Source organism: Ptychodera flava, chromosome 13 (assembly GCF_041260155.1).
Source record: "Ptychodera flava strain L36383 chromosome 13, AS_Pfla_20210202, whole genome shotgun sequence".
NCBI lineage: Eukaryota > Metazoa > Hemichordata > Enteropneusta > Ptychoderidae > Ptychodera > Ptychodera flava.
In genome coordinates this window covers 37291974-37305091 of record NC_091940.1, presented here as the reverse complement: position 1 = coordinate 37305091, position 13118 = coordinate 37291974, and the positions used below count along the sequence as shown (strand labels likewise).

The following is a 13118-nucleotide window of genomic DNA, read 5'->3' as shown; positions in this document are numbered from 1 at the left end:
ATTTTATGAAAGATCATTTCGTGATTTTTAAAAATCATTCACGACATTAATTTTCCAGACTCTTTTGGACTTAATTTCAGGTATTTTCCAGGAGACTATTGTCCCTGTTGATGTTTCATGTGGGGCAGACTGATGATGACATGCACGCAAAATATACCCAGACTCTGTCTCTCTCCACACACACACACACACACACACACACATTTACCAGTATTGTAACCCAAATAGGCCACCTAATCAAACTGAAAAAATAAAAAATGCCAGAAATAACAGTAAATATGTTTCATTTATTCACCATATGAAATATTTACACAAAATTGCTGTCAAAGAGATATCAACAGCAAAGTCCTCTCTTTTGACTCAAAAGTACACAAATGAATAGATAAACTAGCAGAAAGACAGGGGTTTACTCTATATTCCAGAACAGAAAGCTAGTTCAAGCAAGTATTCTTTACTGGAAGAAACTACAAACCTGTCACGTAATATCACTTCTAAACATTCTCTGCTTATTTTGCACTCAATCTCTTTCCTGTTCATTAACTTAGAATATTTACAGTGGTGCTGTTTTGAGTTAAAATAAAAAATTTAGATAGTTATTGGATGTAAGTAGAGCATGCACCAGAGGCTATCTCCAGATCATGTTTGACCATTGCATGGTGATTCATTGCATGGCCTTCATTGGTTGTGGTATGTTTAGCTCATCTTTACAGATTGCATAACCCATGGATTATTATGTTGGCTTGCCAACTTCAACTGATACCACGTTTTCCTGTGTGTGTTCAGCGCCATCTGCAGATGAAAGAAAGAAGCAAAAAATTAAAATTTTGTTTTGATCCACAGTATTCACATAGCTTGACCTCAAATGAAATCTTTCACCATACAGCTTAGCCTGACGCTAAACCTTTCAGTCTAAGATATTGAGAACCATCTCTGTAATATGTTGAGGATTCGAACTAAAAGTTTAAGAATCTTGGATCATATGGTTTTACACACGTTAAGGTGTCCAATTTTAAAATATTGCCATTCTTTGCAATAAGGTTTTATACAAGATTTACAAATCAGAAGTCACTGCAATTTGAACACAACAATACAAAATGTCTGCCATACCACATTCATGTATATTCTATGTCCAATCATTGAAACATTTTTTAAAGCAAGCTGGTGGAAATGCTGGTTTTTAATGTTTTATGGTATGTTTGCAAGTCTATTATGAGATTTTTTGTCTGTACAAAATATTCTTAAGATGAAGTCTATTACATATCATGTTAGTCAGTACAAATTCTATCTGAAGAAACAAGAGGTTTGTTTGTACCGTATGTGATGATCAGAATATGACACACACATAAAGACTGAACCAAATGTTACCTCTGCTATTTCCACTTTCCTTTCCCAACTTCTCACAGTTTTATTCAATTCATAGAGGTCAGCTTTCTCTTGAACATATTCTACCACTTCTGGTACCTTGTAATCTTCAAGTTGTTGACGTAATCTTTTATTCAGCTTTTCTGCTTTAGCTCTTTCCTATAACATGAAAGAAAATAATATTAGTGACCACCAATGTAAAGAAAACGCCATAAAGAAGTAGTTACAGCTAAGATTGCAGTGTAGCTTTTTGAAATTCCCTACATGAAATAATACCACTTGGTAAATTTGTTCCATCTTACTATTGCATTGACAGGAGTGCAGCAGCTAGTACACACTGCGTGAGCCATGAGACACTGCGTGTGGAAGTTCTCACTGTTGTTGAAAAATATTGCCACTGTAGGGCTGACTGGACAAGACTTACCACTTCAACTTGTTCTGTTTCTGTATCTATTCTAGAGAGTAATTCATTACGGGATGATATCTCAGTGGCCAGTCTATCTGATTCCATTGTAAGCGTGTGTAACTTTTTCTGTCAAAATATGAGGAGAAAAACAGCTATATTAGTATATGTTTGTCCTGGTCATGAATATGTAAAAAGCCTATAAAATTTACAATAAATGTATAAATGCTAAATTTTGAGACTAACATCAATTTTCCATAGTTCGTAATGTCTTTACTCAACTATGAACATTAATTTGTGCTGGTTTGGACTTTACTTTTTTGATCTGTGAACATTTGGAGTGACTTGACCGTGCCTTGTATAACTGTGTACTTGTGGTAAATCAATTATGTAGTAAGGCTGACCCAACTGAGGCCATCGATGATACTGTTTATGCTGGTATTCAATGCAGACAGGTCACAGAACAACATTACACTGAAATCAACAAATGGGAAGGGATGGGTGACACTTTCTGCTTGTATTCATCAAATGAATCTACATTTGACTAAAGATTTATAATACAGTTTCTTTTTCATGAAATGTAGCCCTCCAGGGCATCGGTATCAAACTACATTTCATAACACAAGTAAGACAAGCTGCTGCTAGGTTTTATGACATATATACGTACATCCTCAGACTTTGCTTAAAGCATTTTTAACTTTACTCATATTGTGGAAGTATTGGCTTGTTTAAAAATAACTTTCCAAAAAAGTTTATTCTTTTCGTCCACTTTCACAGGAAATAAATTATCAAAACACAACACACATTAGTTCCGAACGATGTATTATGAGTTGAATGATTCTATTGGAATTTTTGAAATGTCTTTGATACCAATAACATCAAAAGGTAACAAATACATTTGAAATCCTTTCAGGTCTTGACATATGGAACATAATCATACACAAAGTGACATATATTATGTCAAAACTGTACAGATATAGATTCTTACCTTGTATGTATTAAGTACTTGAAGTGTGTTGCCTGCCATCAATTTTAATCTCAACAAGTCTTGGTTTCTCTCATCAATCTTTTCTAAATACTGACTGTTTTCGATCTTTAACTGTTGAAAATCAACTTCATGTAATACTTCACCCATTTCTTCTTTCTGGAATTAGGAAAAGAAAGCGGTTACTGATTGGCAACAGAGTGGATTATTACCATCAACATGTATGACGATGGGGATGGGGAGGACACTTAGCAGATCAAAAACCATCATAAATTGGAATTCCAAGACATGATAGTAAAAAGCTTACAAGCAGTTTACCTTGTGATATTACCTTGAATCTTATGTTAATCAATTGAAACAGAAAAGAAGAATGGGAAAAACATCATATCTTGATTTCGGGGAAAGGGTGCTCAGAAAAAGAGGTAAATTTGTTTAGCTGATGAAATTTTGTTTTGTTTAACCCTTTGAGTGCTGTAATTTTTCCCACTAAAATGTTAGTGTAACATTTTACCAAGTGTTATGAATTTTTCTGTAATTTTTTGATAATTTTGGACCAAATGGACACAATCTTCAATGGCTACAATTTTTGACCAAAATTTTGGGAAAAATCTGAAAAAAATTGTATAGGTCTGACAAAAAGTAGCTGGTTATGTTATATTATAAAGGCAACAAAAGTTGACTTTGGCACTCAAAGGGTGAACCCATTCACGGCCATAGTATGGCTAAAACCCATTGTTATCAACGGTGATTGCTGACATGTTCACATCACTGCCATAGTATGGCTAAAAGCCATTGTTATCAATGGTGATTACTGACATGTTCACATGAAATTGGGGTGAACAGGTTGCAGGAGGAGGTACAGCAGTTTTCCTTTAAGATTCCTCTCAAGTGTCAAAATCTCTGTATTTCACTTTTGAAAGCATAAAGTTTCAAGGTTTCTGAAACCGAAAAATGTCAAGTACATGGCAAAATGCATGGTATTCTGTTAACTTGACTTACCTGTTTTAATTGTAACTGTAATTTCTTCTTCTGAACTTTCAGGGTAGAATTCTTCAATCTTAATTTTTCTATGAGTGTATCTCTCTGTCTGACTTTGTCCTCAAAATATCGAACAACTTTCTCTGCTATGACCTTTCCAGTGCGATGGTTGACAGACCCTTTGACAATGTCTCTATCAAATTCATATGATGCTTTCTTTATCTCTGACAATCTCAAGTCAGCTTCTTCCATAATTGCCTGTCAATGAAATGACATTTGAAGTTTACTGGTGTGGTTATACATTTGCAATTTATCTGTAACAGTGAACAAGACAAAATTAAAATATACTAGCTAAATATAAGCTACCTGATAAGACATGAGTACTTTCAACGGAAATTTTTCCCAGTGCTACAAAAGTAACTCACGGAGCAATTTTGATAGATGTGACGGAAGTACAGGCTTATGCATTTTTTTATTTGTGAAGAATTGTTTCCTGAGGAAAACTTAAAAAAAATATTGATTAAATTAAATCTTATTCTTCCACTGGTTTCCTGCTGTTGTTTGATGAAAAGGAAGTTGCTTGAGAAAAGCAAACATACTTTGTATGTATCCAAAACTTTCTCAGAATCTTCTCTCAACTTTTCAATTTCTTCTCTCAGCTCTTCAATTTCCCTTTGAGCAATGTCACATTTCTGCTCAGCTGTCAGCTTGAGATGTCTGTCCACACTTCCTGCCTTTGACTTTGATCGTTTTCTCATGATTCTGGTGTCCTGGACAGAGACACTTGGTGTTGGAGCTGCTGATGCCGATACCATCATGTTGGGTTCAACTCGCTTTAGGAACTTCTCAAACATAAGAGTCTCATTTTCCAATATCGCATTTCCAGATCTGTGGAAAATTATTAAAAGGTTTCCTGGTTATTTAACACAAACAGCTGCTTTTCAAACTAAAATAATATGCACAAAGATGGGATGCTTCCCGCTTCCTCTTCTGTTTTCTAATTTCTTCAGAGATACACATGAACTCTTGATACAATTGGAAATACATTTGTAACGGTGTGATTGTAATTTGTGATATAAGTAGTTAAGCAAGAAATTTCATTGATTCCTTCTATGCAATACCATGGAGGTAGCAGAGAAGGAGTCACAACTGAGATAATTACATTTATTACTATTTTGCACCATTGGTTTAATCCATTTATGTCCATTGTAGCGCGGAGTTTAACACCCCTTTCCCGCCGTCTGCGTTTCCAACGGTACCTTCGTAACCGAACCAAGTGAAATTAACCTGGGTTTGCTAATGCGACTCACTTTCTCCAGAATGTCACAACGCATGCGCAAAGACTATATTTGCGTAGCTTGGGTCAAGTGCATCACAATAGTGTAAGAAACGACACGTTCCCCCAACAAACAGTTAAGTTACAAGGAATTTAAGTTTTTCATTCTTAAATTCTTGGTAATTTTAACGTCGTTTTTTATATACTTTACATACGTCGTTTCTTATATACTTTACATTATATCGTGACCATTCATTAAAGTCATGGACGTAGCAGTTAAAAGCTATGCTTTCTTATTTGACCTTATCATTAATGCCAACTGCCGAGGGACAACGGAAACACCCGAACGAATTTAATCTTGTTTCCTAAATCCAAGAAAACGCGTTCGCAAGTCCCCTTGGTGCTAATGGAGTAGTTTGTAAGGTAAATAGCGGCAAAAACTCATGGTCCCTTTGGTCTCCGCCGAGTTGTGACTCCTTCTCTGCTACCTCCATGGCAATACTAACTTGCATATAACTGACATCAATGAAACCAATGGCTTAGGCACACAGCGGGTCAGCAGTTGACAGCATGTTTCGCCAATGAGTTGATCAGTGTACAGTAATGTAAAAAAGAGGCCTTTAATATTTCCGCAAATATGACACTGGACACTTCACGTGTCTGTGCACAGGCCCCTCTCACGATTGTGACGTTTATCCCAAGAGAGAGTGCCATTTTTAGAAACACTCAAACCGAGGAAAGAATTCTAAAGGCATAGACAGTAGTTTCTCCACTGTCTATGCTTAAGCCCCCATCCCACCCCAAATTGTTTTTCTTATGTAGGGTAAAAAATACTTTAAATTATTTTAACCCTAAAACTATCCCTAACCCAAATTCTGAATCCTCCAAAAGTTGTATTTGATATGCTTTTTCTACGGAAATTCCGCGATTAAAGTGATTTCCAGGGCTGGGACCTGAAGGAACTCTTGCCAATCGAACGGGGGGGGGGGGGGGGGGGCCACGAAAAATCCTGTACATTTGATAGTATCACCACTGTCCCTCATGGAGGGACTGTGGTATCATCAAACGATCTGATTACAAACATTTCCATTACTTGGTGGTCTGACGGTAAAAACACATTCTTTTGAGCGTCTCAGACAATACACGTAAACATTGAATTGATTTATCTGAGTTCATTATTATGTGATCGTCTTTCCCGTGCAGTACAAACCTTTGCCTGTGTACACTTGTTTACCAAAGTGTGACCGTTTTTGTCCTAGAGGAACGCTTACTTAAAAATTACACTTTAATTGTATGAATACTTACATGGATTCATCTACTAACTGTCTAAGCTGTTCATCTGTCAAATCTGCCAGAGGATCTTCTTGTTGATCCTGGACAGAAGTGGTGTCCAAACTCTCCGAGTCCGCCATGTTGACAACTGCTTGGTTACTAAGGCTAACATCCGGGCAGTCGCGGCTTGGGCACTGTGGGTAAAACCCAAACCAAACCTAACATTGGTGGCGCTCACCGTCGGTGTCGCTGTTCTCAAGTTATACTGTTTGTCACGGATCCCGCAGTCCATCGGCAAAATGAAACATACGTATGTAACGTAGAAAGAAATTGAGCACAGCGGCGGAGGTGATAGATGTACATTGTAAGAGGTGTGAATGAGCTGCTTTTAGAGAACCAGTAAAACGGACGAGCCATTATAATGCACCCTAACATGACATGAACTATAGCAAGCAAAACGTTGCAATATTCTGGAAAAAAAACTATTTTCTTTTGCATTCTGAAAAAGAAATTTGCTTTGACTTTACTTGTAAAAAAAATGCTTCGGAGCAACCTCTTGAAAAAAAAGTTTACTTGCCAGGATGGGTTAAAAAAAATTGTCGCCATAGGCTTACCCATTTCCTCCAGCTCCCCCCAGAAATCAAACAGCCCACGCCACAGGTCGAGTAGGCATTATTTGTGATGATTTTTCCTATTATTATCATAACAAACGATTATGAATATTAATAAATTATTAATATGAATGTTACAAAATATTAAAACATTTTTTAAACAATGTCGTCTACTTTGTGTAAATACCGCATTGTTGTGATAATTATGATTACTAATAAATTACGATTTTGATTAATAAAATCATATTTTACACATTGTAATCTGCTTATGTGAACAACCCTCTGGAAACCCTTATATAGCTTCACAATCTATGCCAAAATATACAAGTGACACCATTGCCCAGGTTCAGCCTACGGCGAGAGTTACTACACAGTGTATATAATGAGGGTTTTTACACAATGAAAATGGGTTTTTACAACAAGAAAATGGACTTTACACAAAGGAAATGAGTCTTTACACAAAGAATATAGGTTTTTATACCAAAAGATGGATTTTCACAAAACGAAAATAGGGTTTTGCACAAAGAAAATGATTTTTTCAAAAAGAAAATGTTTTTTTACGAAAAGAAATTAGGTTTTTCAAGATTATTCAACGTTTAGCTTGCTATAATGAACTGGCATTCGCATCGCCTATTCACGCTGACTTGTCAAAAGCATTTCAGCATAGCAGTTTTGGTATGACACTACTAAAACTTACAGGTTCTGAATCTAAAACTGCGGATAGATTGTAGATAATACGCCAACCTAAGAAAACATGTACAAACTGGACGATGATGCTTTTAGCTTTCCTAACTTTTTGCCAGGAAATATTTTGACCCCCTACCCCTACCCCAATCAGTATAAGATTACCAGGCAGCTTTAATGTGCACATATGACGTTTTCCGATTTATTCTGCTTTTGAGCGACCAGGAGATGTGCACTCAGTGGAACCAGTAACATTCTTTTGCTGAAATAAATCGATAAACATACCAATAAATGTGTATTTTTGCGTTCAGTCAACTGATGTATAACGGACGATTGCAGAACAAAATTTTAACACGGAGAACATGGAATATCTTGAGTCAGCCTACTTCCATGGTAACGATAATACATAATTTTATTTCAAAGTAGTTGTAAAGAATAACAAATATAAACTTTAGGGAGCCGTCATTATTTACGGCCAGGGGGTCGGAGGAATCTGAGAGGAGGCACTCAAGAAACTGAAAGCTGGAAGGGGATTGCTCAAAATGTGGAGAGAAAGAAGGGGGTACTCAAATTTTGGTTCAAAATGAGTTTAAACACCTCTCAGATTGCACCATTTTACACATCAATTTCTCAAAATTGTTGATGCGAGAGGGAGGACACCCCCTTTCGTGCTTCCCCCCTTGGGGCGTCCTAACAGTTTTACTTAGTAATCATTAAAATTAAAAACACCTCTCAGATTGCACCAGACTGTACCATTGAACACATCATGCAACTTCTCAAAATTTTCCACGCAAGAGAGAGGGCAACCCCCTCTGACACTTTCAACCACAGCCTCCCGCGTACCCCCCTGTACTTGAAATTTTTGCTAAGTCAGATATCTTAGTGGAAACTCTGTTATAATACCCATCCAAGGTAAACAGTATTGTTGGTTGGATGCTGGTTATAGCGTGAGCTTTTAAATCTTCATTTTGTTACGTCTTTGAACTTTATTATGATTTTGTTGGTTTCGCCTTTTTCAACCGTCATGAGATAACCGATGAAAATCTAGCACGGTACAGCAGGATTTGAAAGGTCTGTACTATTGCTGTATTTTTGTAAATTTTACAAATACATATATTGACATTTAACTTTGTAAATGGGTGGGGTCAGTCAAAATCTTTATGTTAAAGAGGGGGGGCTTTACTCAAATTCATCAGGCTTGGCGGGGGAGGTACTCGAAATTTCAGAGTTTCCGATGAAATACCTCCGACCTCCCCAGGCCGTAAATAACGACGGCTCCCTTACGAAATGAAACCAAAGTAGAACGAAAAGTGCTTGCCTGTGCAATGGCTTCCTTGTATAGAGTAAGGGAACAACCGAAAAGAGACTCGAGGTCTCTCAACTTCTGAAATGAAAGATACTGTACACTGTCAGTTCGATTGTGTTGAAAATTTGCCCGCTACTAATTACTTGTTGGACATACAACTGCCTATTACTGAATCGAGAGAACAACTGAGCAAGCCACTGTCTATGCATTAAAATTATTTTGTCATAATTTTCTTGCGTGTTGTAAACGGCAAATAAATGGCATATTATTTCCGATCAGTCATGTTGTAGTAACACTACGTAATATATATATATTTTTTATCAATTTGAATAATGTGAGATAGTTGTATCAAGAGTAAGTGAAGAAACTCGTCTCCAATAAATACATCATGAAGACTGGGCCTTAAAACAGGCACAGAAGATTATTTAGTCTCTTACCACCGTCGTTAAGGTAATTCAAGATCAGCCTGTCGTTAATTATGGTATTTTCGTTAATTCACCATACATTTCATCATTTCAAAAGTCTAGGGCTCCGTTACCAGAGAAAGCTGTGGAAATCTAATAAATTCATAACGAGAACACAGGTGGCAGACAACATAGCTATTTGAATATCAACTTAGTTTGTTCGCAAAAAACAACAACAAACAAAAACAACAGCAACAGCAAACTTTTAATTAACTGTTTAGATAATTTGCGGTTAATCCGAGGTTGTACTGTTCACAACGTTTTGTCTGAAGTCCCATGACGCCCTCGTCAAATGTTTACATTGTTTACTCTGTCATCAAATCTAAACCAAGCCGTTGGGATCTGAGGATGAAAAGAATTAGCCTGTTTCCATAGCTAATTAAATTAAATAGTATAATAATAAACAAAAGAATATAAAGTACAAACAGAGAATAAGGCTTCCGTGATAAAAGTCATATAGAAAATACAGAGGTAAAGACCGTAAAAATATCCCACAAATGATAGCGGATACAAACTCAAGAAACTCAAGTTGCCGGTAAATTTACATAACTTACTGGACATAAATTACAGGGGGGGGGGTGGGCCGGTGTTTTTCGAAAAACCGCTGCGTAAAAAATAGTGACCCTTCAAAAGTTCATGCACAAAAATTAGTGACCCTCCCCCTTATCCGTGCATGAAAATAAGTGACCCTCCCCTGTTACTCAATACCCCCAAAAAAAACCCCGCAATGTGTTAAAGACCCCCTTCTGACTTGCTATACTTTTTAAGTCGCCCTCCCGAAAGGAAGGCAAAATGTGGCCGATATAACGCGTTGTCCAAAAAATATCAAATCATATGTGTGTGATAATTCATGTAAATGTACTTTGCTTGAAGTGGCAGGTAAAAAGTGCATGCCTGTACAAAAAATGTAATTTTTAGATTTTATCGATAATGTTGATTCACTATACATGTAGTCGACTATAAGAAAACTACGAACGTGTATTTTCCAGTATAAAATTAGCTATATCTGTTCATATACAGATGTTTAATAACTGATATAGATATACTTAATTAGCATGGGTTGTTTACAAGTGCACATGTGAACAAGATATTTGATTTTGGAATTTCTCTCAAAATGTTGATCCACTATACATGGGAGTCTATGACAAAACTATACATGGGAGTCTATGACAAAACTGTCAAAAAATTTTCAGAATTAAAAAGTTGCACTATTTGTGCATATATGGACCCTGAATAATTGACATAATTGTGCTTGATTAGAAGAGGGTGGTAAAATGTGCATCTGTGTACAATAACTTTGTTTTTGAAATTTCGCATAAAATGTTGATCCACTATACATGGGAGTCTATGACAAAACTGTAAAAAAAAAATTTCAGAATTGAATATATGCACTATTTGTGCATATATGGACCCTGAATAATTGACATTATTGTGCTTGATTAGAAGACGGTGGTAACACGTGCATCTGTGTACAATAACTTTGTTTTTGGAATTTCGCATAAAATGTTGATCCATTATACATTGTAGTCTATGACGAAATTATGAATATTTTTTTTTGAAATACAAAACTTGGCAAATCTGTGTATTTATGTACGCTTGATTATTGATATTTATGTTCTTGATTAGACTAGAGTGGTTACAAGTCCATGTGTGTGCAAGAAATTTGATTTTGGAATTTCACCGAAATGTTGATTCACTATACATGGCAGTCTATGGTGAAACCCTATGAATATTTTTTTCCAATACAAAAATAGGTAAATCTGTGCATTTATGTACACTCAATTATTGGTACTAATGTTCATGATTAGACTAGAGTGGTTTCAAGTCAATGGTTGTGCAAGAAATTGATTTTGGCATATCACTTAAATGTCGATTCACTATACATTGCAGTCTATGATGAAACTATGAATATTTTTTTTCCAATACAAAAATAGGAAAATCTGTGCATTTATGTACACTTGATTATTGGTATAATGTTCATGATTAGACTAGAGTAGTTTCAAGTCAATGGGTGTGCAAGAAATTTGATTTTGGAATTTCACTGAAATGTCCATTCAATATACATGGCAGTCTATGATGAAACTATGAATAATTTTCTTCCAATACAAAACTTGGTAAACCTGTGCATTTATGTACACCTAATTATTAGTATTAATATTCATGATTAGACTAGAGTGGTTTCAAGTCAATGGTTGTGCAAGAAATTTGATTTTGGCATATCACTAAAATGTCGATTCACTATACATTGCAGTCTATGATGAAACTATGAATATTTTTTTCCAATACAAAAATAGGAAAATCTGTGCATTTATGTACACTTGATTATTGGTATAATGTTCATGATTAGACTAGAGTAGTTTCAAGTCAATGGGTGTGCAAGAAATTTGATTTTGGAATTTCACTGAAATGTCCATTCACTATACATGGCAGTCTATGATGAAACTATGAATAATTTTTTCCAATACAAAACTTGGTAAACCTGTGCATTTATGTACACCTAATTATTAGTATTAATATTCATGATTAGACTAGAGTGGTTTCAAGTCCATGGTTGTGCAAGAAATTTGATTTTGGAATTTCACCAAAATGTTGATTCACTATACATTGTAGGCTATGAGGAAACTACAAATAACTCATAGGTTATCTGATCCTAAACTGTTATTCAAAAGTTGTTCGACCTGAAGCTTCCAGTTGTTATTGATGACACTATGCACTATTCTGAATAGTTTGTATTCTATCAATGTCCTCAAAAATAAAAAATGTACACACACCGACATGAACGTTTGACACCGACCTATACCCAATGTATTGTCAATGGGAGAATGATGTCAAATAAGTAATCTCCCAAATTGTTATTGAAAGAGTCATTATAGGGGACAGTTATGCACAATAGTGTTGAATAAGTAGAAATCATGACAACTTAAATCAATGTGGCTGCTTGGATCATCAATACATTGTTTATTATACCTGAAATTTGCGCCCGAAGGGCGCGCCGAAAATAGTAATGGCAGAAAATGAAAGTGCCAGGAGGTATTTTTTCTTTTTTCAGTATTCCATAACGTGCACATGCAATTTCAGCTTTGATGCATGAAAAAAGGTGACCCTCCCCCATAGGCTTGCACAAAATTTTATGACCCTTCAAAAATGCTTGCGCGAAAAATGGCGACCCACCCCCAAAAAACACCGGCCCACCCCCCCCTGTAATTTGTGTCCAGTCCATAACTTATACTTTTACTTCATTGATTACATGTCGTTTCAACTCCAACAGTAGCTCCGACTCTAATAGGAACAGGCCTATGTGACATGACTCTGCTTTAAGGAGGGGAGGTCTCCTTTTAACTTAACAGTACGCAATTTTTTTAAAAGCACACACCAAAATGTCGTAAGACACCATTTAACTGAAATGGACCAAGATATTTAGGCCAATTTTTCTTTTTATATTTGAAATAGAACCTAAAACGAAGTGCATTGAAAATTGTGACTGCGATTCCGCCGATAGGTGTTGGGTAGAAATTGTAGGACCAAGATTTTAATAGGACGTACAAAACATTTTTTTCTTCGGATTTCATGACAATAGACAGATGTTGAGAACGATTTTTTTTTATTTCTGGCGAAACTTTCTATTGCGTCATTCATTTTATGATGTTGAATGCCAGGCTACGGCATCATGAAATACCGTCAAACCGGCGTCAAACACGAAACATTGTTACCGACTTGTAACGCAACTATACTCAGGCCCAATAGTACAGACAGATTGCCTACACCATGCATGACTAT

General features: G+C 36.0%; 1 protein-coding gene across 1 annotated transcript; it reads right to left on the bottom strand.

Moving 5' to 3' along the window:
• Positions 1-267: 267 nt before the first annotated feature.
• LOC139148357 (cilia- and flagella-associated protein 263-like) lies at positions 268-6468 on the bottom strand. Its single transcript, XM_070719762.1, has 7 exons — positions 6310-6468; positions 4328-4616; positions 3750-3986; positions 2754-2909; positions 1787-1894; positions 1366-1521; positions 268-789 (listed from the first exon to the last, which is right to left on the bottom strand). Exons 1-7 carry the CDS (start codon positions 6414-6416, stop codon positions 694-696), a joined length of 1149 nt encoding a protein of 382 aa, XP_070575863.1. The 5' UTR covers positions 6417-6468; the 3' UTR covers positions 268-693.
• Positions 6469-13118: the final 6650 nt, after the last annotated feature.

Bases quoted from the DNA above. Each gene is read 5' to 3' on its own strand.
- LOC139148357 (XM_070719762.1), bottom strand. From the start codon at position 6,416: ATGGCGGACTCGGAGAGTTTGGACACCACTTCTGTCCAGGATCAACAA. The intron at 3,987-4,327 runs GTATGTTTGCTT...TTTCATTGACAG, and splicing joins AAGTTTTGGATACATACAAA to GCAATTATGGAAGAAGCTGA. The intron at 2,910-3,749 runs GTAAGTCAAGTT...TCCTAATTCCAG, and splicing joins TACAGTTACAATTAAAACAG to AAAGAAGAAATGGGTGAAGT.